This window comes from Amblyomma mixtum, chromosome 3 (genome assembly GCF_055824585.1).
Source record: "Amblyomma mixtum isolate Tamu chromosome 3, ASM5582458v1, whole genome shotgun sequence".
In the NCBI taxonomy this organism is placed as follows: Eukaryota; Metazoa; Arthropoda; class Arachnida; order Ixodida; family Ixodidae; genus Amblyomma; species Amblyomma mixtum.
In genome coordinates this window covers 428,018,618-428,043,324 of record NC_143014.1, presented here as the reverse complement: position 1 = coordinate 428,043,324, position 24,707 = coordinate 428,018,618, and the positions used below count along the sequence as shown (strand labels likewise).

The following is a 24,707-nucleotide window of genomic DNA, read 5'->3' as shown; positions in this document are numbered from 1 at the left end:
AAACTATTAAGGTGCTACCTTGGTACAACTCTTCTTCGGTATGAAGACAGCTCATGCAACCGAAAACAGCTCATACATTTAAGCATTTACCTCTCCTTATTATGTCCTTTCCGCTGTGCTATCTTCCCTTGAATAAGAGTGACCAATTGGCTTGCGACTCTACCTGTCTAGCAAAATTGTCATTGTGGCATTAACGTGTTGTAGTGACCTCATCAAGAAGTTGAAATTAGGTGTTTTGATAATTGGTATTCTTTTCTTACACCTCATTCACATTCATCAGACCTGTAGTCTGATTCAGTAGGGTGTTTACAGTGCATAGTTGGTCAGGGAAAAGGGCATTCAGCTTGGTATGCTATGCCCCATATTCCTCCACTTTGCCCAAGTTGTTTACATACTTAAGCACACACATGAAAGTGCTTCAGGGAATAGAAATAGCACTCAGCTACTATTACAAAAGAGGCATTGCATCTGCTGCTTCTGTTTTCCTTGGGCCTCATGCATTTCGGGATCACTCGGCCTCATTGGATTACGTTGAGAACAATATGAAAGAAGAAATGAGCTCTCCTCATTAAGCTTTCATGTGTGTGGCTAATATTCATGCAGGTATGAGCCGGCATCACCCAGTGCTCTTCATCCACAACTGCAGGCTTATCCTGCTGCTGCACCGAGAGCCCACCCAGGAGCAGGCCAACAAGTTCACGCCAGCTGAGTGGCTCTGGAAGACACCCGAGGTGTGCTGCGACAGGTGGCACCATTATGCGTTTTTCGTCAACGTCCTTGAGGTTAGCATCCTTGGCTGCAATCTGCACTACACAATCCATGTACCATCCCTTTAGCTGTGCGTTGCATTGTGGGGGTCAAGTGTGCTGATAAGCACATCAAGTACCTGTTCATGTAATATAGAAATGTGCCTTTAATTGGGAGTAGATGTTCCATGTTGATACAGTATCTCCTACTGGGTAGGGCACACATTGAATAGGGTGGGGCAACCAAAAAGGAAATAAAAATAACAAGCCCCTGCCTGCACCACTTACGTACAACAGGCTTAATCCAATAGTAAAATAAAAGAATAGGCCCGTAGGCAAGTTGTAATTTTACCACCCGTGGGTGGAAAAGTAAAATAAAAGGGAAAAGGTACTGTAGCGACCCACAGCCGAGAGAGCGGGCCTGGGGAGGCTGCCCTGACCTCCCCTGGGAAGTAGCGGAAAGGGAAATGGGACATGGGAAGGGAATGGGGACAGCGAGTTTTTTGCTCTGATCCTTCAATTATCTCGACTCCATTACTGGCCTGCCTGGCCAGGGCAGGGAGAGCATCGAGATTGCCCAATGGGGCGGCCCCACTCACGGGATGCCCGACCACCCACCATACGCAACGGGCTCCGACCGTCGGAGACAGGAAAACCTAACACGGGGTCAGTAGCTACCTGGGGCTCCTCTTCGCTCACTAGAGGGCTTTTCCCACCTGCCGGCTACTAGCCGTTGAGGGTTTTTCGCGGTTTTTCGGACACCGGAAGTATGTGTGATAGTCCCGGCCAGTGGAGGTCCAGAACAGATCAGTCCAGGGGAAGATGATAAGCTGGCAGTTAATTAGTTCAGACTGGTTTATTGCAGTATTCTTAGAACAATTATTGCGCTAGTGAACAGCACTAATTCTAAATGCACTCACTCTCAAGAGCGGTTTAAATAAAGCTGGTACATGTAGATTGGTTGGTACCCAGCTAGTACTGAGTGAAGGAGTGCTGATCATTACTAGAAACATTGCATTTAGTATCAAATGTCTTGAGTTTGAACTAAACAGTGCCCAATTAGCCCTTAACAAGTTCAGAATGCACATGGTAGAGCTTGATCTACTGTAGCTTTGGATGTTATGTGGACATTCCACAGACGTCTGTGGTTAGTCGGGTTTTGTGGACAAGCATTCTTTGGGTATTTCAGTGGGACATGGCTCATGCCTTTTAATTTCTGAACTAGTTCAGGCATTTGGATTTTCCTACACTTCCTTCTTGCACGGCAATATCATATGTTGGTTCTGTTTGATACAGGCGTCACTCTATGTCGATGGACGGCCCTTTAAGGTGACGGCTAACAACCCGGAAATTGTAGACTACTGGCCTCTTCACCAGACCAAGAACATCAACACCACATTTGCTGTAAGAGGCTGCTGGCAAGGTATGCTGCCTGTTTTACACTGACGACCTTAGCGGCTTCCAACAGCATCTTCTGTAAAGAACATGTTATGTGCACCCACAGAAGGAAATAAAACTTCTCTACAACTTGCTCTAGATTTCCCTGCATGAGCTGAAGTGTAAGGATATAAACAAAGAAAAAGTTACCTGAAATAACGTGAGGTATAACAATATACTACAGATTAGTTTGGTATAATTTTTTGCTGCTTTGTTCTATGTCAGTAAACTAGGAGCAGTCATACTACTGCTGGCCGTTTGCTAACATGCCGTTTGTGTATGCATTGAGGCAGCGTTGCATGTTTCATTTCGGTGCTCTGCAACCTTAAAACTCAGCATTCACTTTACATCTCTGGCTTAAGAGCTGACTCATTAATTTTTTATTATATTGAATTCTTGACAGATCAAGAGGTCTAAATAAGCTTACTTATGGTAGGGAGTATGTTGTTAATGACATCCTAGTCGAAATCAAGAGAAAGAAAAGGGCTTAGGCAGAGCATGTAATGCAAAGGCACGATAACTGATGGTCCTTAAGGGTATTGGAGTGGATTCCAAGAGAAGGGAAGCGCAGCAGGGGGTGGCAGAAAATTAGGTCGGCAGATAAGATTAAGAAGTTCGCGTGGAAAAGATGGACACAGCTTACTGGCACAGGGCAGGACTAATTGGAGAGGTATGGGAGAGGCCTTTGTCTTGCAGTGGGCATAGTCAGGCTGATGATGATGGCAATGATGTTGTTGTTACCATTCTGACAAAATAAAGCCACATCTAAAGCTTGCTAATCTGGCATGCTTCCTAAAGTTGTATCTTGAGAAATATTTTCCTCTAGGCCGGAACTAAAATAAGGTTCTGTACATTGACCCATTTAGTATGTTTAGTGGGACCAGAAGTCACTACAGGTTGGTGAGCGTTTTCAAATCTTTGGTGCAAAATTGGTGATAAGCAGCGCCACTGTTTTCTAATCCCATGATGTAAAGCCAACTCTGCAATTCCTAAATTCAGCTGGTCATGCGGAGCCTAGCCACATGCATGCCTTGGTGTGCCTTTGAAGCGTGCTGTAGGTCACTGAACAGGCAGAATACAGCAGCCGCTACATTGACTTCACGCACATGCAGCCAAGGACAACAAGATGGCATTCCATTTCCGCAGCTATTGATGGGCCTGTATGTGTTGAGGGAGCGTACGGAATCTCCTGATGTGCTCTCCTTCCTGCATCGCTGCAAGGAGTGGCTTGACATTCCCCCTACTGATTCACAGGCTACAGGAATGGCAAGTGGCAGATATTTATGTGACCTCTTTATTGCTGTCAGCACCATGAATTCTACCAGTAAATAGAGTTGATTTCCATGGCTTGTGGCAGATGGTGTGTCCCATGCTCAGTGATCTGGCTTCATGGCAATTGTCTTTCTTGCTATGTATCGGGGACTGAGATCTGGATGTCGTTAGAGAAGGTATTGTCACATAGTTTGACTTGCATACATCGAAAGGCCCAACTGCTTTTTTCTAGTGCCATACAAAGAAGGTGCTCATGTAACAGCGAGATTTTCAAGAAAGTGGATGCCTTGCTATGGCCTAGGTCTTTTCTGCTTTCTTGAATAAGATAAGGTGGAACAGGGCTGATTTCACATCCCCAGCACTTACTGTGCCAGTCCTTGCAGATCCAATGTCAGGATCTCGGGTAGCTGTTTGTGCAACCGAAATAAGCTCCATTAAAGGTCACTGGCAGCCACACGAACACAGACTGATTGGACACTGGCACTGTTTTCTTTTGGTGGCAGGTATTCACAGCGTTTGCTGCTCAGTGTGGTCAACTGCAGAGCGAAATTTGAAGTATTCTGACTCCTGGGATTGTCACTCTTTGTGCATTAAAGAAAGTTCTGCCTGTTGGTTTGAGCTAGCTGGTATTTTTTGTGATACCTTTGGAATGCATCATTCCTTTGAGGCTTGGAAGAACAGACTAGCTGTGAGAGCTATTATTGGTGCATGTGCGGTACTGTTATGGCATGTAATGTTCTCATTAACACCAGATAATATTAAGCTGCCAACTGCAAGCATTTCATGCTTGTGCATCTGCCGTTAGCAACAAGAATGGCAATTCTTTCCTTGTGATTGCAAGTTTCTGGCCACTCTTTTCATAGTGTTCTTCCAGGAAGTGACCTCTGATTCCGAGCACAAAGTCACAGTGGCAGCTCGGGACCAGGACACCCTCGATGATCTCGTGTTCCGTGTGGCCTATGTCAATTTGCGCGACTTCCCCACACCTGGTCGTCATACTGTTCTTGTGGCCACTACTGTCATGTAAGTATTTTCTCGATATCCATATTGTATGTCAAATAGGTACGCAGAGGAAGTCTGCAGGTATTCAGGGATAATCCATGGATATCCGGAATCGGTGCCTTCTTGATGTCCAGTATGTGCACGTGAGATGTGGGTTTTCGGGAACACTGGATGTTTTTTCTGAAGCCAAAATTTTGCAGTTGGTGCATGTAGTTTGAAAATATATTGGACCCTTTTGATCAAACTACATAAATACATGTTCACTGTGCTGTTCTTTTTTAGTTCAGCCAGTATGGGGCGCAAACATATTTTCAAATGTTTCTCATTGGCTGGCATGCCATATAGAGCTCACCCAGCAGAAGGCCTCATGGGCCTGCAAACAGTCCAAAGGTGGCAGTAGATAACTTGCACATTGCACCTGGTTTTAGCTCGCAAGCTGTGCTTAGTGCAGGTAAAGTGTTGCAGTTAATCAAGTTAATCAGAACTTCTCTTGAACAGCAGCTAGGTCATTGTAGACTAGGACAGCACATCAGAGGCCCTAAATGGAGCCTAGTCATTGCATGTTAAAGGAACATTGTTATTCTGTACTGAAATGAATGTATTTCGAATTTGATGCACTTATTGAGTGCTGTTAATTTCATTCTTTGCTGTTTTTACTATGGATTGAATATTAGCACCGGAACAGAGGAAGATAAACACGTGATATTTCTCTATGGCAGCAGTGCTGTACAGCCACTGCCTTTTCTGCATTTAGCATTCTCCATTCTGGACCACAGAGGAGAGAAAATGGCAAAAAGACTAATTGTCACTTTCACGTACATCACAAGCGAAGTGGCTCATTCCAACACATATTAATGGGGTTCTAAAATAAATTGAGCCAGCTTCACAGTAGTTTCAAATGCCCAAGTAAGGGTGAAGTACCTAACTTTTCATGCAGAAAATGCACACATGGTCATGTGTTTTGTAACATAAATGGTGTTGACGCTGTTCCTGTGACTGCAGCACACACAGTTGTCAAGTGCTGGCAAAGACATACAGCACTTTGTCTTCCTCTGACTGCTGGCCAGCATTGCTGTTTCCTGATTACCGTATTTTCCGGTGTATAAGACGCACCCTTGTATAAGACGCACCTGCCATATATGCAGGCTGTCACTGGAAAAGTTGGTATATAAGACGCACCCGTATATAAGACGCACCCCAATTTACCCACTTAGGCTAGTGAGGGTTAATTAAACATGCTTGCGTGACCATCGTGAAATTCACCGTACCTCTGAGAAACTCTTAAGCAATGCTAAGTGGTCGAAAAAGGCAACACTCACGCCATACCCGCCCACGTCTTAGAAAAAAAGGAAAAAAAAAACGAAAGAACTCTCCCATATGTCAATAAGAACATTTTATTTCTACTTAAAACCTTCGAAGTCTTCATCTTCGGATGGACTATTAAAAAGTTCGCCCATTTCTGGAGGCAACGCAGCTGAAACATTCTCTTCGCACTACGTACACAGAGCAAAGAAAGTTGCAAAGGGTGGGTAAAAAAGAACGCCGGCTTGTCTTGGCTTGTCTTGACAATGGCGAAGAGCGCGATTGTCGTAATCTTTTGGGCATTTTACATTACTTTTGCTTGGGGCCTCCGAAGCAGTCGCATGTTTGTGATCCCAGAAGTCATCATCCCCGCCGTTTCATGATAAAGTTCACCTAAAAAAAGTTGCGCATGGCAGTCCCCGTATTGAAGTATTAAACGTGTTACAACCGTGTGTGTCATTGGTAGTGATATTTTTTCGGTAAAAAAAGTCTGAGCATGAACCTCAGTAATTTCTGAATTCGCAAAAAAAAAAAAGAAATATTCGCATATAAGACGCACCCTTGAATAGGATGCACCAGCAAGATTTTCGAAAAAAAGCTGCGTCTTATACACCGGAAAATACGGTAATACATTATGTGGCAAAGCCAACGTACTGTAAAATTCCGAACAAGCGCCCCCACCCATGCAAGGGCCCCCCCTAACTTCACTGTCAATTTCACAGTTCCGTGCCGTTCCGGGAAAGCGCCCCCTCCACCCGACCGCACCCTTATTATGCACCGCACCCAAGCAACTCTGGTCTGCCCCGTCCATTCCAAAAATTCAATCCAATCCAATCCTGCTTTTCAAGCCATTTGCATGCTTGTTTGCACGCGCCATTTGTCGTCTTGTTTTGGCGTTGTGGAGTTCGCGATACCGATGCATTTATACACAATGGTGAAAAAAGTTGAGGTCGTACAATGGCATCGGGAAAATGGAAGAAACATGCGCCAAGCGTCTCGACATTTCAAGCTCGACCGCAAACAGATACGGGAATGGAGCTATAATTTTGAGAACTTGCGTCAGCGTAACTACGGGAAAGCAAAACTTCAAAGAAAGCTGAGTAACGGCGGCCCAGTTTTCAGTGAATGCATGGAAAATGTGCTCTTTGAGCTCTTCAAGTGGGAAATAATAGCTGGACGTGCCGTTAGTAACCTGCTTCTCTCTGAAGAGGCTGTCAAAAAAGCCAACAACATACAGTTGGCAAACTGCGTAGCCGTGGCGCCAGAAGACCGGAGTGGGCTTCAAGCGGAATGCTGTGAACTTTTTTTTGCGACTGACTCGGAGGAATTTTTTGATGGTTTTGAGAGTGATTGACATAGCAATCGTAAATCTTTCGCTCAATAAAGTTCATGTTCCTAGAGATGACTAAAAATTTAAATCCATGCGCATTGTGCTTTTTTTTTCTGGCAGGAAAATGTCGCCGCCATCTTGAATTTCGGTGCCGTTCCGGGATAGCGCCCCCCTACTTTGCCAGTGATTTCGACTTGGTGGAGGGGGGGGGGCACATGCTCAGAATTTTACGGTAGTGACTTTTGAAAGGGGTCTATTCTAGAGCACATGCTGTATATATCTGCTTATCTGTTTTGCGGTCAATACTGCAGTGAGGTGCAGTGCCGGAAGGGTGAACTCCGTGGCACAAATCATGCACTTGCATGCACCCCACACACATCTCTTATTGTGTTAATTCCTCTCATGTAATGCTGCACATTTTGTGAATTGTGTGGGCCACTGGGAAAAAGCTTTTCCTTCAGGGTAGCCTTGCTGCGTTCCATGAGATTATTGGCATGTTTCTCTGACGTGTTCTATCTGTACAAAGTGCGGACTCTTCTCATGGCATTGGTTCTAATTTTTTTTTTATCGTCATTCCTCCCCCCTCCGCCCCCCCCCCCCCAGTGCAGCAATGGAAAAGCACAGGAGGTTCCACCTGTGGAGTCATGGGTAACCATCTTGAATGCTGAACTGCCAAGCATCACCATTAATGGCACACCCAACCTGGCACGCGAGTACGAGCCTTTCAAGCAGGGCATCGAGTTGTTTGCCTCAGTCTTCATCTCGGTTGGCCACGAGCATCCCACCACTACACAGGCCAGCACGGCTTCATCCTTCTCAAAGGTAGCAACAATGGAACTCTCTGCATCCTGAAGGCTGCTAAGGTATTCAGTCTTAAAGCCAGCTGCATGACTTATTGCATGCACAAGAAGAGGTCACTTGGCATTGGAATTTTTTACTGAAAGTAGTTAACATACAAGTACGTCTCAGGCGGCTGGCATGCAGCTAGCACAGTACATGTGTAGCTTGTCCCTTGTAAAACATTGTCACTTATAAACAGTCTATAGGTCTTGCACACCCCATGTTTCAAAGAGAAGAGTGCCAGTTAAATAATGATTTTAGATTATGTGTATTATTGCACCACTTGGCACAGTCATGTGCCTTCCATACCAAACAAAATGGGCTGACATATCAGAGACTGCTGGTTAGGTGTCAACGAACCTGTCCAAATGGCATTCCTTTTTAACTTGACAAGCAAGTACCACACAGAATCAAGGTAAACACCGTTGCAACTGCCATGAACAAGGGCCTTTAGCACCACTGCATCTACTGCTTTCATATTTCTTCCCTGTATAAATTAACCTGACAGAACTCTTGAGCAATAAACTTGACAGAACTCTTCACCTTTACTGAGACCAGTCGTGCAGAAGGATCAACTGAACACTCTTAAGGGGGTCATGATATGGTCTACCAACTAGCCATGCTTTTACATTGCAGCTACTAGCCACGACATTATTATGCATACTTAAAAAAGAAGTAGAGCCCTACGTGCACACCTACGTACACATTTCAGCTTTACATTCCGCAGTTTTTTACCTGTCGTTTAATGCTGTTTCTTTCGGCATCGTTCTGTCCTGCATACTTACCGGTTAAGTTCCTTCTTTTCCGCCTTGGTAAGTGAACCCTCCCATATAAGTATTTAAACACATATAAAGCTTTGCACCTTCTGTTGTCTAATTTTCCCAGGTGTTCTTCATATAATATTTTACTTTGAGCTTCCCGTGCTTCGAATGATGTACAGCCCGTATCCCCTGTACTGCTTCATGAGTGTTTCTCCCGTGGGCACCTAGTGCTAATCTTCCAACAGCTCTCTGATTTGCGTCTAATCTCGGCTCAACTTCTCCTCTTAAGCAGAGAATCACATTTCCGAAAGGAAGACCAGGTGCCATTATTCCTTTCCAAATGCATACCTCTTAGTACTATATTTGTTGTACATCCATAATGCTCCATGTTTCATTATTTCAGCATCTCTCAAGCCTTTAGCCTTAAGAGACTGCTCGTGTTTTTCTGTGCATATCTGTCCTTTGTTTATCCGTATCCCAATTTATTTGTGTCCGGATGCTCAGTGTACTTTATGGCCTTGTATTAATTATACCTTCATTTTTTAATATGTTCCAGTGGAGTTCTCTGCTCACATTGTCGTATGTGCTGCTTATGTCCAAAAAGGCTGACTACACAGGCCTGTTTTCTGTCTTAGCTATATCTATGCCTTCGGTAAGCAGGAACAGCAGGCTATCATACAAGCGCCTTTTCCTTCTGAACCTGTTCTGAGGTTCTCCGAGTATGTTATGTAATTCTACCCATGAGTGCATTTTTATTCTCACCGCCTAGATTGCCATCTTGTATACTATCGATGATGTCATAATCGGTGTGAAATATTTTATGCGCTACCTATCACCTTTTCCTTTATAAATAACATTCAGTTGTAATCGGTGTGAAATAATTTATGCGCATCCTATCTCCTTTTCCTTTATAAATAACATTCATTTTTCCTGTCGCCAGCTGTGTGGACTTTGCTTATTTGTTGGGATGGTGTCCAATGCTTTTAAAAATGTTTCCTTGTTTCTAGGGCCAAACTCATTCAGCTTGATTGGGATTTCGTATTCTACTTCGGATATGCATTTAGAAATACAGGGTCTGTTCTGAAAATAGTAGGACTGATTTCTTTTACAAAATTTTGTTCATGATAATAGTACAAATGATTAGAATTTTTCAAAGGAGCACCCTTCCGCATCTACACACTGCTGCCAATGAGTTTTCCAGCTTTCGTACGCCTCCAGGAACGCCTGGACCGGAATGCTGTTTAGCTCCCTCGTCACGGCCTGTTGAACCGCCTCTACCGATCCGTGATGCTTCTCCTTGAGCGTCGACTTTATTCTCGGAAATAGAAAAAAGTCTGCCGGGGTCAAGTCGGGGCTCTAGGGGGGGCGAGGCAGCGTTGCCACCTTGTACTAGGCAAGATACTACATTACGAGGAACCCTGTCTGGCTCGGCGCGTTGTCATGGTACAGCCGCCAATTGTTGGCGATGGCTGGGTGGACACGAACAATGCGTTTTCACAGTCTTTGGAGGACTTCCGCGTAAAAAACTGCATAAACTGTTTGTCCGGGTGGTACAAACTCTTTATGGGTGACTTCATGCCGATCAAAAAATTAAATGAACATGGACTTTTCCTTGGATTTGCTCTTTCGCGCTTTCTTGGGGCTTGGGGAAAAAGGGGTGGGCCATACTGAGCGCTGCCGCTTGCTCTCTGGGTCGTATTCAAACACCCACATCGCTCCACAGGTCACTACGTTATCCACAAAATCGGGGTTCTCATTTGCGCGATGAAGAAAATCTTGGTAGATCACTTTCCGGCTGGCCTTTTGTTTCTCGGACAACACTCGCGGCACCAACTTCACGCACACTTTCCTCATGGTTAAGTTTTCTGTCAGGATCTCAAAAACTTGGGTTTGAGGAATCCTACAGTCATCAGCAATCATTCTGATACTCATCCTGCGATCACTGTTAGGTAAATTTTTCATTGCGACACATTTTCGTTGGTCTTGCTGGTCGATGAGCGTCCGGAGCGGTCGTCGTCTTTCACTCTTTCCCTACCTTCTTGGAACAGCTTGTGCCGATCAAAAACACCTGATCTACCAATGGCAGCATCCCCGTAGGCCTGCTTAATCATGTCGTGAGTCTCTTGGTCCGTTTTACTAACCTTTACACAAAATTTGATCTCGTATCGCTGATCCAGTAAACACTCCATGATTCTGCGTGACGAGGCGTTTCGACAGGGGTGCACAGTAGAAGCTATCTGCTCTCTTCAACGGCCGAGAGCAGACTGCAGATTTTCCCCAGCGTTCCCAATATCCCCCTTCACCGGTCCTGCACACACAGACAACCTTTCGTCTGCCCGTTCTCTCAGGAAAAAACCAGTCCTACTATTTCAGAACAGACCCTGTATTTGCTTCCACCTTTTTGCCGTTAGTACTGGTAAGTTCTAAGCTGCTTTCTATTATGCTGTCCTGTGTTCCTCTCTCATTTGTGGAGATTACACTATCGTCGCTCTAAAATGACACAGCTATAAATGTTGTAGTTCGCAGCATTGTTTTCATATCAGAAATTTCCCTCAGCAACTTGAATCTGTTCCTGCTTTCTTTTATTCATTTTACACAGTTAGCTGTTATGGTTCCAGAATTTTAATGGCCCTTGCTTAGTTGCATCATGCACTCCAGCCAGCCAGTGGTCAGTGGACTGCTTTACTTTAGCCTGGACGACGACCTGCACTTGCTGCTTTTTTTGTTGATCAGATTCCCAATTTTGGTGTATCTCCTCTTGAGATAACTGCACTTCCTTTGCTTCACTGTGTTCCCTTGAAGCCATCCATCAATGTTCGATGGCCTCCTTAATTTTCTTACTCACTGGTTCATTGCTTCCTCTCTCCCCTCCTGTGTGTTGCTCCTTTTACTTGTTTCATCTTAGTACTCATGAGTAGCTTTAACTGATTATAATCCCACTTTATCATGGGGCACTTCTCAACTGCTTCTTCTACGCCTGCTGCCGTTAGCGCTATTTGTTTGTCATTTATTTTGTCTTTTCTGCTTTTCTCTTTTGATCAGGGCTCCCAACTGCAGACTAATACACGTACGATCAATTCCCTAGAGTGTACTCCCCCTCTTTGTTAATTTCCTTTTTTGCAAGATTGGTATAGATTCCGTGCTGTAGATTTGCTGGCATCGATCGTATTCTCTTTTAGCTTCCTCTGTGTGCTTCTACTTTTTCATATATATAATAACAGAGTGGGTAACACAAGACGATCACTACATGTGCCATGCATGATCGTCATGTCATCCAAGGCACTAAAGTGCAGTGCATTTTTTAGGACATGAGAGTAAGAACTTCTTTTGCTGGTTCACAGACCTGATATCATTTGACGTGCCTACTAAAATGAATATTATATTAGCTTGAGAAAGAGTGACTCGTTTAATTTCAAAAGATGTATGCTAATGTAAATAACGGGGTGGTGCATATTTCTGTAACACTTCTTGCCGGCAGTTAGATTTAAGAGCCTTCTTAATCATTTTCCTCTGGTGAGAAGTGAAGGATAGCTATGAATGTTAGCACCATTTTTTTGTCCTTTCAGAGAACATCAAACTTTGTGTGCAAACCAGTAGCTGTTCTGCCCCCTTGCGAAACCTCTCTTTTGGCTAGAATTATAGCGATAAATATGAAATATTTTTCACTTGACTTCAACATGACATAGCCCTTGTCTAGAATCTCATTAATGAATGTCTTATAGGAAAGACACATCATAACAATCATCACTGTGAGTACCCGGGTAAAATCAGAACTGCCCGATCTTAGGTTGAACCAATGTCACTCTAGGTTAAAGAGCCGTACCTTCCACCACTTCCAATCTGGGACTAACTGAAACTGGCTAGATTTGTTTCCCGCATGTGCTTAGCTTTGTGGTGCCCCAAATTAAAAGACATTTTTTCTGCCTCGTCTGCATGTCTAAAAAAATGTAAAAAATATACACACTGGCAAACCATGAAATAACTAGCACAAAACATTGCAAAAATTGTACCCAGAAACGAAATGATAAGTTCGGCTTGTAATTAGCTCTTTTAGATGTATAGGCTGTCACATTTGTACAAATCACAATAATATGAGGGAAAGAAATATGAGAACAAGATCAGACAATTAGGTCATATTTAGGGCAACTATAAAACGTGCTCAAACAATAAAAAAATTTGCCAAAAATATTTTGACGCAATATTAATTATTTCTACTCGCACCAGGAGAGCACTGTATAGAGTCGTATATCGAGAAGGTAGACGAATGGTTGAACGATGCAAACAGAGACGAGAATAGCATTTCACATTAGACTGTCCATTCATCTGGATCCCCCTCATGATTGACAGATTATACTACTTTTGAAACATCCAGAGTTTTTACTTGAGAAAATGCCCACCACCCTTGCAGTTGCAGACACATGGCATGTCTCAGAATTAGTCGCATCAAGAAGTATGGTGCCGTCTGCCACTGCTACTACGGGGTGTGCCAGTTGGCACTGACTATTTACTCCACAGCCACTGGGCTTCTAGCTGATGTGTCCTTCGAGTCCACAGTTCTCACATGCAGAAATGTGCTCACTGTGCTGCAGTTACTATAGTCGATGCTTGATGGTCCATTCTGCAGTGGCACCTTTAACCAGACAATTCGTAGCATAAGCTAGCATAAAGCTAAACACAAGCTATTTGGATAGCTCTATGCAGTACACTTTTCTTCCGTGATTTCCAATGAAGCGTCTTAAATAAGCATTCAACGCATTCGACATTTTATTGCAAGCTTGGGAAACTAGGCTAAATTTGATATAAACATCTGGCAACAAGTACCTTTGGTCACTAATTTCCAAATATTTGCAACAACTTGTAAAGAAAATAAAGTACCTTTAGTTTTTTACTGCAAAATAAGCAAAATATGATCCAAAGCTTACATCACAATTTTTTTTTTTTCAGAAAATACTGGCCACCCTGTGACAATCTAAAAGTCTGGCAACATAAAAATAGTAAATAAAGCTCGGTGTGCGCTTACAATGATTTTAATGTTTTGTAAAAAAAGGAAGAAAAAAGCACAACTGTCTGACTTCAATATTGGAGGTTACCTATGGAGTAAACCTACAACTTCTCCCTCACTTCAAATGTCAGGGGGCACCACAAACTAGATGAGGAGAAAAAGAAACTGTACTATATACAGAATGAGTAAATATTGGCAGAAAAGGTCCCTGAAATGTAAAAACTGGTTGTAATTATAAGAAAAATGCATTCTCAGTAGAGAGAGAGAGAGAGAAAAAATATTGAGTAGAGCTTGAAGGGAAGCCCCCAGAAGAAACCTCAACTGGCCTAAACACTCCCATGAGACAAGGGATAGAGGAGGGAGTGAAAGAAAGTAAGAAAAAGATACACAGTAGTGGAGGACTCTGGATCGATTTCGACCGAGTACCTTGCCCTTTGGCTTCATAAAACGAAAACTGCTTTCTGGAAATTTTAGAAAAACAAGCCCACTGCATAGATCCGGCATCGAAGATAACCTCTGCAAAATACTAGAGCCATTCTAGCCCTGAACAGCTGTAAAAATTCAAATGAAATCTTGTGCGCTGTTTCTTTTGGGAAGCAGTTTATTCTGCGGATTGTCATTCAAGGTGGTGCTCCAGCCTGGACCATCAAGCGTCGACTGTAGTAACTGTAGCAACGTGAGCACAGTCTTCCTTGCGAGAACTCCGGACATGAAGGACACCTCAGCTAAAAGTGCGGTGGTTGTGGAGCAAAATGTCAATGCCAAATGGCACTCCTCGTAGCAGCAGTGGCAGACAGCACCATACACCTTCATCTGGCTATTTGTCAGACATGTCATGTGTCTGCCTGTGCACGAGTGGTGGGCGTTTTCTGAAGTAAAAATCGGGATGTTTGAAATAGTAGTATATTCTGTCATTAATGTGGGGGATCCAGATGAACGGACGGTCTAATACAAAATGCTACTCTCGTCTCTATTTGTGGCGTTCAACCAGTCATCTGCCTTGCTGATTTACGGCTCTAAATAGTGCTCTCCTGGAACTAGTGAAAATATTATCGTGCCAATATCTTTTTGGCAAATTTTTAAATTGTTCTAGCACCTTTGAAAGTGAGCCTAATTATGAAGTAATTATCTGGTCTCGTTATCATTTTTTGTTTCCTTCGTATTATTGTCACTTGTATGAATGCAACAGCCTATACATCTAAGGGAGCCAGTTACGAGCCAAACTTATCATTTTGTGTCTAGGTGCTATTGTGGGCACCGTATATCAGTAGTTTCGTTGTTTGCCAGTGTGTATTTCTTTTACATTATCTTAAACAAGCGGGTGGGGGAGGATGAAATATGGCTTCTCGTTTGGTGCTGCTGAAAGCTAGGAAGCACGCAGGAGACAAATCAAGCCTATTTCAGTTAGTTTTCGACTCGAAGTGGTGGAGGGTTCGGCTCGTAAACCAAGCATGACAATTGCTTCAACCTAAGAATCGGGCAGTTGTGACTTTACTCAGGTACTCACAGTGATGATTGTTATGATGTGTCTTTTCTAAGAGACGTTCATTAATATGTTTCTCGATAAGGTCATGCGGAAGTCAACTGTAAAGAATTATTTCATAATTATTTTGAGAATTTTAGCAAAAACACAAGGTTATTGGCAAAGTTGCAGAATAGCTACTGCTTTGCACATAAACTTTGACGTTCCCTGAGAGAACGAAAAAATTGCACTAACATTCATAGCTATTCTACACTTGTCCTCAGAGGAAAACAATCAAGAAGGCTCTCTAATGTAACTGCCAGCAAGACAGGTGTTATAGACATATATGCGACCCCGTTTTTTTTGCTAGCATGCATCTGTGAAAATTAAATGAGTTGCTCTTTCTGAAGCAACTATAATAATCATTTTAGTAGGCACATCAAATGAGTTCAGATTTGTGAAACAGCAAAAGAAGTTCTTATTCACATGTTCTTCAAAATGCAGTGCACCTCAGTGCCTCGGACGACATGGCGGTTATCGGTGGCACTTGTAGCGACCGTCTTGTGTTACCGTCTCCATTATTATCTATAGAAAATGTAGAAGCACACACAGGAAGCTGAAACATAGCGCGGGCTACGCCACTGAATTTTCTATGTAGCCCTCCCCCCTCCCCCTCATCATTTTTACTGAGTGTACTTTCATCGTTGGAGGATATCCAGCAGCGGTAGACATTACAGCAGTGTGAAAGCTTTGTTCGATTCAATTAAATGCTCTTTTACATTGCGCACTGTATTTGATACACAAATATTTCACCCTTGATATAGACATCAAGAAAGGTCTTCGCTGATTAAGAAACGAAGCTAGGAGAGTTAGTAGTAATTCACCATAGAGCAGCAGTACAGAAATTGTGCATAAATGACCAAATGCTTTGTTTTTGCTTATGTGCAAGCTTTCGCTTGGTTTCTGTTTTTTGTTTTGAAGTGAAGCTACCTGCCAATGGAAGGTGCGCTTATCCTTCTCCAAACATCACTTTGAGCCATCCCTTATGCCCTCCGCACCGTTTTCATGATCCTGCATTTCTGTACAGAAACACAAATGGCTGAGCGCCTTGGCGTCAACTTGGACATCTGTTCGAGGTTCTACACAGGTTTTGTCACGCGCCGATAAGCATAAACCAACAAATGTAATAACTCCTCAAAAGTTTCCCATAATATGCTCCGGTACAGTTGGAATCTCGCAAAAAACTGCTCTGCTTTACCGTGCGCAGCACATGTTACCTTTTTCACTATATTTCTTTTTGTAGGTGCTCTTTTTAAGACACCCTTCAAAGAGTAGAGAACTGCTTCTTGAACTATTATGGAACGATTCCTTCCTGATCTGCCTTTTCCAGTATCGATGTAGTTTTACGCTCTTCTTCTTCTCCATTGAATTAATGTAGTTTTTACATTCTGTGGTTTTTTACCTGTCGTTTAATGCTGCTTCTTTCGGCATCGTTCTGATCTGCATACTTACCGGTTAGGTTCCTTGTTGTTTTTTGCCTTGGAAAGGCAACCCTCCTATATAAGGAATTAAATATCCATAGAGCTCTGCACCTTCGGTGGACTAATTTTCTCAAGTGTTCTTCATATAATATTTTACTTTGAGCTTTCTGTGCTTCGAGTGATGTCCAACCCATATCCCCTGTACTGCTTCATGAGTGTTTCTTCCGTGGGCACCTAGTGCTAATCTTCCAACAGCTCTCTGATTTGCGTCTAATCTCGACTTAATTTCTCCCCTTAAGCACAGAATCACATTTCCGAAAGGAAGACCCGGTGCCATTATTCCTTTCCAAATGCATACATCTTAGTACTATATTTGTTGTACATCGATCCCAGTGAAAAAAAACCATTGGAACCAATTGGGAATTCCAATGTGTTCCAACTGGAAGCAACTGATCCCATGTGGAACCAATTGGACAGCCAACTGGTTCCAATTGGATGCAGGACTTCAATTGGTTGGACCAATTGGATTACCCATTTGTTCCCGAGATTCCAATGGGATATCACCTCCCAAATGGATATTCCAAATGGTTTTGCAATTTCCAGTTGGGCACACCAATTGGTTTTGAAGTTCCTAGGAAAATGTTGTCATATATTTCATTTGTGTCACCCAATTTAAGTTTAGTAGCAGGGAGCAAAGGTTCTGCCAGAATTTAGTTTTTCTGAAAAGTTTTTGCATTTTCAGAATTTGCCATATTCCCTTCATCTGGCTGGCAAAAAATCATCATATTTACATGTTAAGTCCTGCAATAAATATGCTCTCACATGTCAGGTTTAGTGCTTTGTGTACCTGTATGATTATCCTTTTTAATTTGATATAGAATGAATTATCCATTACAAACACATCATTTAAAACACATAGTTCAGCAAATGAGATGACACGTTGCACAACAAGAATGTCCAGCAACATCAGAAACCATTGGGCATGAAAATAAGCCATTTTAATTTTCAAGTCACAATGTCAGCTCAAGTCCCTTCCTTGAGACGTCTCAGAAACGGTCACGTCGAGAAGGTACTGTCTGCCACTGCTGCTACGGTGCATGCCGGTTGGCATTCACTATTTGCTCCACAGCCACTGGGCTACTAGCTCATGTGTCTTTCGAGTCCACAGCTCTCACATGCAAAAATGTGCTCACTCTGCTACAGTTAATACAGTCGACGCTTGATGGTCCATTCTGCAACGGCACCTTAAACCAGACAATCCGGAGCATAAACTAGCGTAAATCTAAACACAACCTATCTGGATCATCTATGCAGTACACTTTTCTTTGTGATTTGCAATAAAGTGTCTTAATAAGCATTCAACACATTCAACATTTATTGCAAGCTCAGGAAACTGCTAAATTTTATATAAACATCTGGCAACAAGAACCTTTGGTCATTAATTTTTTAAATATTTGCAACAATTTGTAAAGAAAACAAAATGCCTTTAATTTTTTTACTGCAAAATAAGCAAAATATGATCCAAAGCTTAACATCACAATTTTTGTTAGTTTTCAGAAAATACTGGCCACCCTGGGACAATCTAAGTCTGGCAACATAAAAATAATAAATAAAGCTCGGTGTGTGCTTACAACCATTTTGATGTTTTGCAAAAAAAGGAAGAAAAAACCACGATTGCCTATGACTACAATATTGGAGGTTACCTACGGAGTAAACCTACACCTTCTCCCTCACTTCAAATGTCAGGGGGCACCACAAACTAGATTAGGAGACTGCCTCTTTTGACCTCACAACTACAAACCAGAGTTTGGAAATCTTCGTGGGTATCTGCTAACAGTAGAATATCATGGAGAGGTTGCTCAAGAACCTGTTCGCCTAATCTGTGCCCCAGATTATAACCTAGATTACTTTCTTGTAGCATTCTTTCCATATTTTTCGCATAAAGCATAATCATTAGCAATGATAGAGCACAACCTTGCCTTAATTATTTACGTACCTCAACAGTTGTTCTTTTATCCCTTTTCCTATATTTACAATTTTATTATCTCGCTGTATTTCCTGCAGGAAATCAGCTGCCTCGTTACTGATACCTTCATTTTTTAACATGTTCCAGTGGAGTTCTCTGCTCACATTGTCGTATGCGCTGCTTATGTCCAAAAAGGCTGACTACACAGGCCTGTTTTCTGTCATAGCTATATCTATGCCTTCGGTAAGCAGGAACAGCAGGCTATCATACAAGCGCCTTTTCCTTCTGAACCTGTTCTGGGGTTCTCCGAGTATCTTATGTAATTCTACCCATGAGTGCATTTTTATTCTCACCGCCTAGATTGCCATCTTGTATACTACGGATGATGTCATAATCAGTGTGAAATATTTTATACGCTACCTATCACCTTTTCCTTTATAAATAACATTCAGTTGTAATCTGTGTGAAATAATTTATGCGCATCCTATCTCCTTTTCCTTTATAAATAACATTCATTTTTCCTGTCACCAGCTGTGTGGACTTTGCTTATTTGTTAGGATGGTGTCCAATGCTTCTAAAAATGTTTCCTTGCTTCTAGAGCCAAACTCATTCAGCTTGATTGGGATTTCGTATCCTACTTCGGATATGCATTTAGAAATACAGGTATTTGCTTCCACCTTTTTCCTGTTAGTCTGGTCAGTTCTAAGCTGCTTTCTATTATGCTGTCCTGTGTTCCTCTCTCATTTGTGGAGATTACACTATCATCGCTCTAAACTGACACAACTATAAATGAGATGTAATGTAGTTCGCAGCATTGTCTTCCTCTCAGAAATTTCTCTCAGCACCTTGAATCTGTTTCTGCTTTCTTTGATTCATTTTACACAGTTAGCTGTTATGGTTCCAGAATTTTAATGGCCCTTGCTTAGTTGCATCATGCACTCCAGCCAGCCAGTGGTCAGTGGACTGCTTTACTTTAGCCTGGACGACGACCTGCACTTGCTGCTTTTTTTGTTGATCAGATTCCCAATTTTGGTGTATCTCCTCTTGAGATAACTGCCCTTCCTTTGCTTCACTGTGTTCCCTTGAAGCCATCCATCAATGTTCGATGGCCTCCTTAATTTTCTTACTCACTGGTTCATTGCTTCCTCTCTCCCCTCCTGTGTGTTGCTCCTTTTACTTGTTTCATCTTAGTACTCATGAGTAGCTTTAACTGATTATAATCCCACTTTATCATGGGGCACTTCTCAACTGCTTCTTCTATGCCTGCTGCCGTTAGCGCTATTTGTTTGTCATTTATTTTGTCTTTTCTGCTTTTCTCTTTTGATCAGGGCTCCCAACTGCAGACTAATACACGTACGATCAATTCCCTAGAGTGTACTCCCCCTCTTTGTTACTTTCCTTTTTTGCAAGATTGGTATAGATTCCATGCTGTAGATTTGCTGGCATCGATCGTATTCTTTTTTAGCTTCCTCTGTGTGCTTCTACTTTTTCATATATATATTAACAGAGTGGGTAACACAAGACGATCACTACGTGTGCCATGAATGATCGGCATGTCGTCCAAGGCACTAAAGTGCAGTGCATTTTGAAGGAGATGAGAGCAAGAACTTCTTTTGCTGGTTCACAGATCTGATATCATTTGACATGCCTACTAAAATGAATATTATATTAGCTTGAGAAAGAGCGACTTATTTAATTTCAAAAGATGCATGCTAATGTAAATAACGGGGTGACGCATATTTCTGTAACACTTCTTGCTGGCAGTTAGATTTAAGAGCCTTCTTAACCATTTTCCTCTGGTGAGAAGTGAAGGATAGCTAGGAATGTTAGCACCATTTTTTTGTTCTTTCAGAGAACATTAAACTTTGTGTACAAACCAGTAGCTGTTCTGCACCCTTGCGAAACCTCTCTTTTGGCTAGAATTATAGAGGTAAATATGAAATATTTGTCAGTTCACTTCAGCGTGACATAGCCCTTGTCCAGAATCCCATTAATGAATGTCTTATAGGAAAGACGCATCGTAACAATCATCACTGTGAGTACCCGGGTAAAATCAGAACTGCCCAATCTTAGGTTGAAGCAATGTCACTCTTGGTTAAAGAGCCATACCTTTTACCACTTCCAATCTGGGACTAACTGAAACTGGCTAGATTTGTTTCCCACATGTTCTTAGCTTTGTGGTGCCCCAAACTAAAAGGCATATTTTTTCTGCCTCGTCTGCATGCCTAAAAAAAATGGCTGAGGCTTAGCTAAGGTTAAGCCTAGTCAGATGCGAAGCATATTGATGGCTAGGCTTGGTAAAGTTCTTCGCTTTGTTCTTCAGTTGATGTAGAACATTGTCGCTGAGCCGCATATAGAGCACGCCGCTTAGCCAGACATTCATCCCGCTCTTCATCGGTCTCTGTGGCACGCTGAAGCTTTCGCTTCTCATTCAAATCAGCCCTGCTTCTAGGCGGCATCCCAACACCTGGCCGCCTCGTAAGTGCCCGGAGAGCAAGGCAAGCTCAGCTTTATACCGCTGCTGTAGCGTCACGTGGTCAGCTGCAGCGCCTCTGATGTGGAGCCTCCACCGCCGCGGCCGACCGCACGAGCTGGCAGCCCATCTCTCCTCTGCTGTGACATCATGTTGTCACGTGGTCAGCCGCCGCACCTCTGATGTGGAGCCTCCACCGCCGGGGCCGACCGCGCGAGCCGGCAGCCCATCTCTCCTCTGCTGTGACGTCATGTTGTCACGTGGTGTCACGTGGTCACGCTAAAGGTCAATGGTAGCTCCACCGCCGCGCTCGACGGGCTGTAGTGTAGCTCTAGTAATATGCTTCGCATAAAAAATGTAAAAGATATACACACTGGCAAACCATGAAATAACTAGCACAAAACATTGCCAAAAATTGTACCCAGAAACGAAATGATAAGTTCGGCTTGTAATTAGCTCTTTTAGATGTATAGGCCGTCACATTTGTACAAATCACAATAATACGAGGGAAAGAAATATGAGAACGAGATCAGATTTAGGGCAACTATAAAACGTGCTCAAACAATAATGCCAAAAATATTTTGACGCAGTATTAATTATTTCTACTTGCACCAGGAGAGCACTCTATAGAGCCGTATATCGAGAAGGTAGACGAATGGTTGAACGATGCAAACAGAGACGAGAATAGCATTTCACATTAGACTGTCCATTCATCTGGATCCCCCTCATGATTGACAGATTATACTACTTTTGAAACATCCAGAGTTTTTACTTGAGAAAATGCCCACCACCCTTGCAGTTGCAGACACATGGCATGTCTCAGAATTAGTCGCATCAAGAAGTATGGTGCCGTCTGCCACTGCTACTACGGGGTGTGCCAGTTGGCACTGACTATTTACTCCACAGCCACTGGGCTTCTAGCTGATGTGTCCTTCGAGTCCACAGTTCTCACATGCAGAAATGTGCTCACTGTGCTGCAGTTACTATAGTCGATGCTTGATGGTCCATTCTGCAGTGGCACCTTTAACCAGACAATTCGTAGCATAAGCTAGCATAAAGCTAAACACAAGCTATTTGGATAGCTCTATGCAGTACACTTTTCTTCCGTGATTTCCAATGAAGCGTCTTAAATAAGCATTCAACGCATTCGACATTTTATTGCAAGCTTGGGAAACTAGGCTAAATTTGATATAAACATCTGGCAACAAGTACCTTTGGTCACTAATTTCCAAATATTTGCAACAACTTGTAAAGAAAATAAAGTACCTTTAGTTTTTTACTGCAAAATAAGCAAAATATGATCCAAAGCTTACATCACAATTTTTTTTTTTCAGAAAATACTGGCCACCCTGTGACAATCTAAAAGTCTGGCAACATAAAAATAGTAAATAAAGCTCGGTGTGCGCTTACAATGATTTTAATGTTTTGTAAAAAAAGGAAGAAAAAACCACGATTGCCTATGACTACTATATTGGAGGTTACCTATGGAGTAAACCTACAACTTCTCCCTCACTTCAAATCTCAGGGGGCACCACAAACTAGATGAGGATAAAAAGAAATTGTACTATATACAGAACAAGTAAATATTGGCAGAAGCGGTCAACTGAAATATAACAACTGGTTGTAATTATAAGAAAAATGCATTCTCAATAGAGAGAGAGAGAAAAAATTTTGAGTAGAGCTTGAAGGGAAGCCCCGAGAAGAAACCTCAACTGGCTTAAACACTTCATGAGACAAGGGATAGAGGAGGGAGTGAAAGAAAGTAAGAAAAAGATACACAGTAGTGGAGGACTCTGGATCGATTTCGACCGAGTACCTTGCCCTTTGGCTTCATAAAACGAAAACTGCTTTCTGGAAATTTTAGAAAAACAAGCCCACTGCATAGATCCGGCATCGAAGATAACCTCTGCAAAATACTAGAGCCATTCTAGCCCTGAACAGCTGTAAAAATTCAAATGAAATCTTGTGCGCTGTTTCTTTTTGGAAGCAGTTTATTCTGTGGATTGTCATTCAAGGTGGTGCTCCAGCCTGGACCATCAAGTGTCGACTGTAGTAACTGTAGCAACGTGAGCACAGTCTTCCTTGCGAGAACTCCGGACACAAAGGACACCTCAGCAAGAAGTGCGGTGGTTGTGGAGCAAAATGTCAATGCCAAATGGCACTCCTCGTAGCAGCAGTGGCAGACAGCACCATACACCTTCATCTGGCTATTTGTCAGACATGTCATGTGTCTGCCTGTGCACGAGTGGTGGGCGTTTTCTGAAGTAAAAATCGGGATGTTTCAAATAGTAGTATATTCTGTCATTAATGTGGGGGATCCAGATGAATGGACGGTCTAATGCGAAATGCTACTCTCGTCTCTATTTGTGTCGTTCAACCAGTCATCTGCCTTGCTGATTTACAGCTCTAAATAGTGCTCTCCTGGAACTAGTGAAAATATTTTCGTGCCAATATCTTTTTGGCAAATTTTTAAATTGTTCTAGCACCTTTGAAAGTCAGCCTAATTATGAAGTAATTATCTAGTCTCGTTATCATTTTTTTTCTTCGTATTATTGTCACTTGTATGAATTTGAATGCCTATACATCTAAGGGAGTCCGTTACGAGCCGAACTTATCATTTTGTGTCTAGGTGCTATATTGGGCAACGTATATCAGTAGTTTCGTTGTTTTCCAGTGTGTATTTTTTTTACACTATTTTACTCAAACCGGTGGGGCAGGATGAAATATGCCTTCTGGTTTTGTGCAGCTGAAAGCTAGGAAGCACGCAGGAAACAAATCAAGCTATTTCGGTTAATTTCAGATGGTAAGTGGTGGAGGGTCCAGCTCATAAACCAAGCGTGACAATTGCTTCAACCTAAGAATCGGGCAGTTGTGACTTTACCCGGGTACTAAGAGTGATGATTGTTGTGATGTGTCTTTTCTAAGAGACGTTTATTAATATGTTTCTTGATAAAGTCACGCGGAAGTCAACTGAAAAGAATTATTTCATAATTATTTTGAGAATTTTTGCCAAAACACAAGGTTTCTGGCAAGGTTGCAGAATAGCTTTTGCTTTGCACATAAAGTTTGACGTTCTCTGAAATAACGAAAAAATTGCACTAACATTCATAGCTATTCTACACTTGTCCTCAGAGGAAAACAATCAAGAAGGCTCTCTATTGTAACTGCCAGCAAGACAGGTGTTATAGACATATATGCTACCCCGTTTTTTTTGCTAGCATGCATCTGTGAAAATTAAATGAGTTGCTCTTTCTGAAACAACTATAATAATCATTTTAGTAGGCACATCAAATGAGTTCAGATCTGTGAAACAGCAAAAGAAGTTCTTATTCACATGTTCTTCAAAATCTAGTGCACTTAAGTGCCTCGGACGACATGGCAGTTATCGTGGCACTTGTAGCGAGCGGCTTGTGTTACCCTCTCCATTATTATCTATAGAAAATGTCGAAGCACACACAGGAAGCTGAAACACAGCCCGGGTTACGCCATTGAGATTTTCTATTTAGTCCTCCACCCCCCTCATCATTTTTACTGAGTGTACTTTCATCGTTGGAGGATATCCAGCAGCGGTAGACATTACAGCAGTGTGAAAGCTTTGTTCGATTCATTTAAATGCTCTTTTACATTGTGCAC

The 24,707-nt window shown here is 42.4% G+C and overlaps 1 protein-coding gene and 1 pseudogene across 4 annotated transcripts in view; both read left to right on the top strand.

Annotated features, from left to right (window-relative positions):
* LOC149358024 (calsyntenin-1-like) overlaps positions 1-7,906 on the top strand; it is a 108,795-nt gene extending 100,889 nt beyond the window's left edge. The window contains exons 3-7 of one of the 3 annotated variants that reach the window (XM_089585022.1): positions 604-782; positions 2,043-2,169; positions 3,330-3,449; positions 4,319-4,478; positions 7,693-7,904. In XM_089585022.1, the coding sequence (XP_089441148.1) occupies positions 606-782; positions 2,043-2,169; positions 3,330-3,376 (351 nt within the window). In that variant the 5' untranslated portion in view covers positions 604-605 and the 3' untranslated portion in view covers positions 3,377-3,449; positions 4,319-4,478; positions 7,693-7,904. Of the gene's footprint in view, positions 1-462; positions 783-2,042; positions 2,170-3,295; positions 3,450-4,318; positions 4,479-7,692 lie in introns of those variants that run through there. The other 2 variants (XM_089585020.1, XM_089585021.1) reach the window with 2 other exon arrangements.
* The window catches only part of LOC149358023 (uncharacterized), a 32,726-nt pseudogene continuing 11,635 nt past the window's right edge, over positions 3,617-24,707 (top strand). Inside the window, exons 1-3 of the transcript XR_016289377.1 lie at positions 3,617-3,631; positions 4,330-4,478; positions 7,778-7,911. The product of XR_016289377.1 is annotated as an uncharacterized LOC149358023 (transcript). The remainder of the gene's footprint in view (positions 3,632-4,329; positions 4,479-7,777; positions 7,912-24,707) is intronic.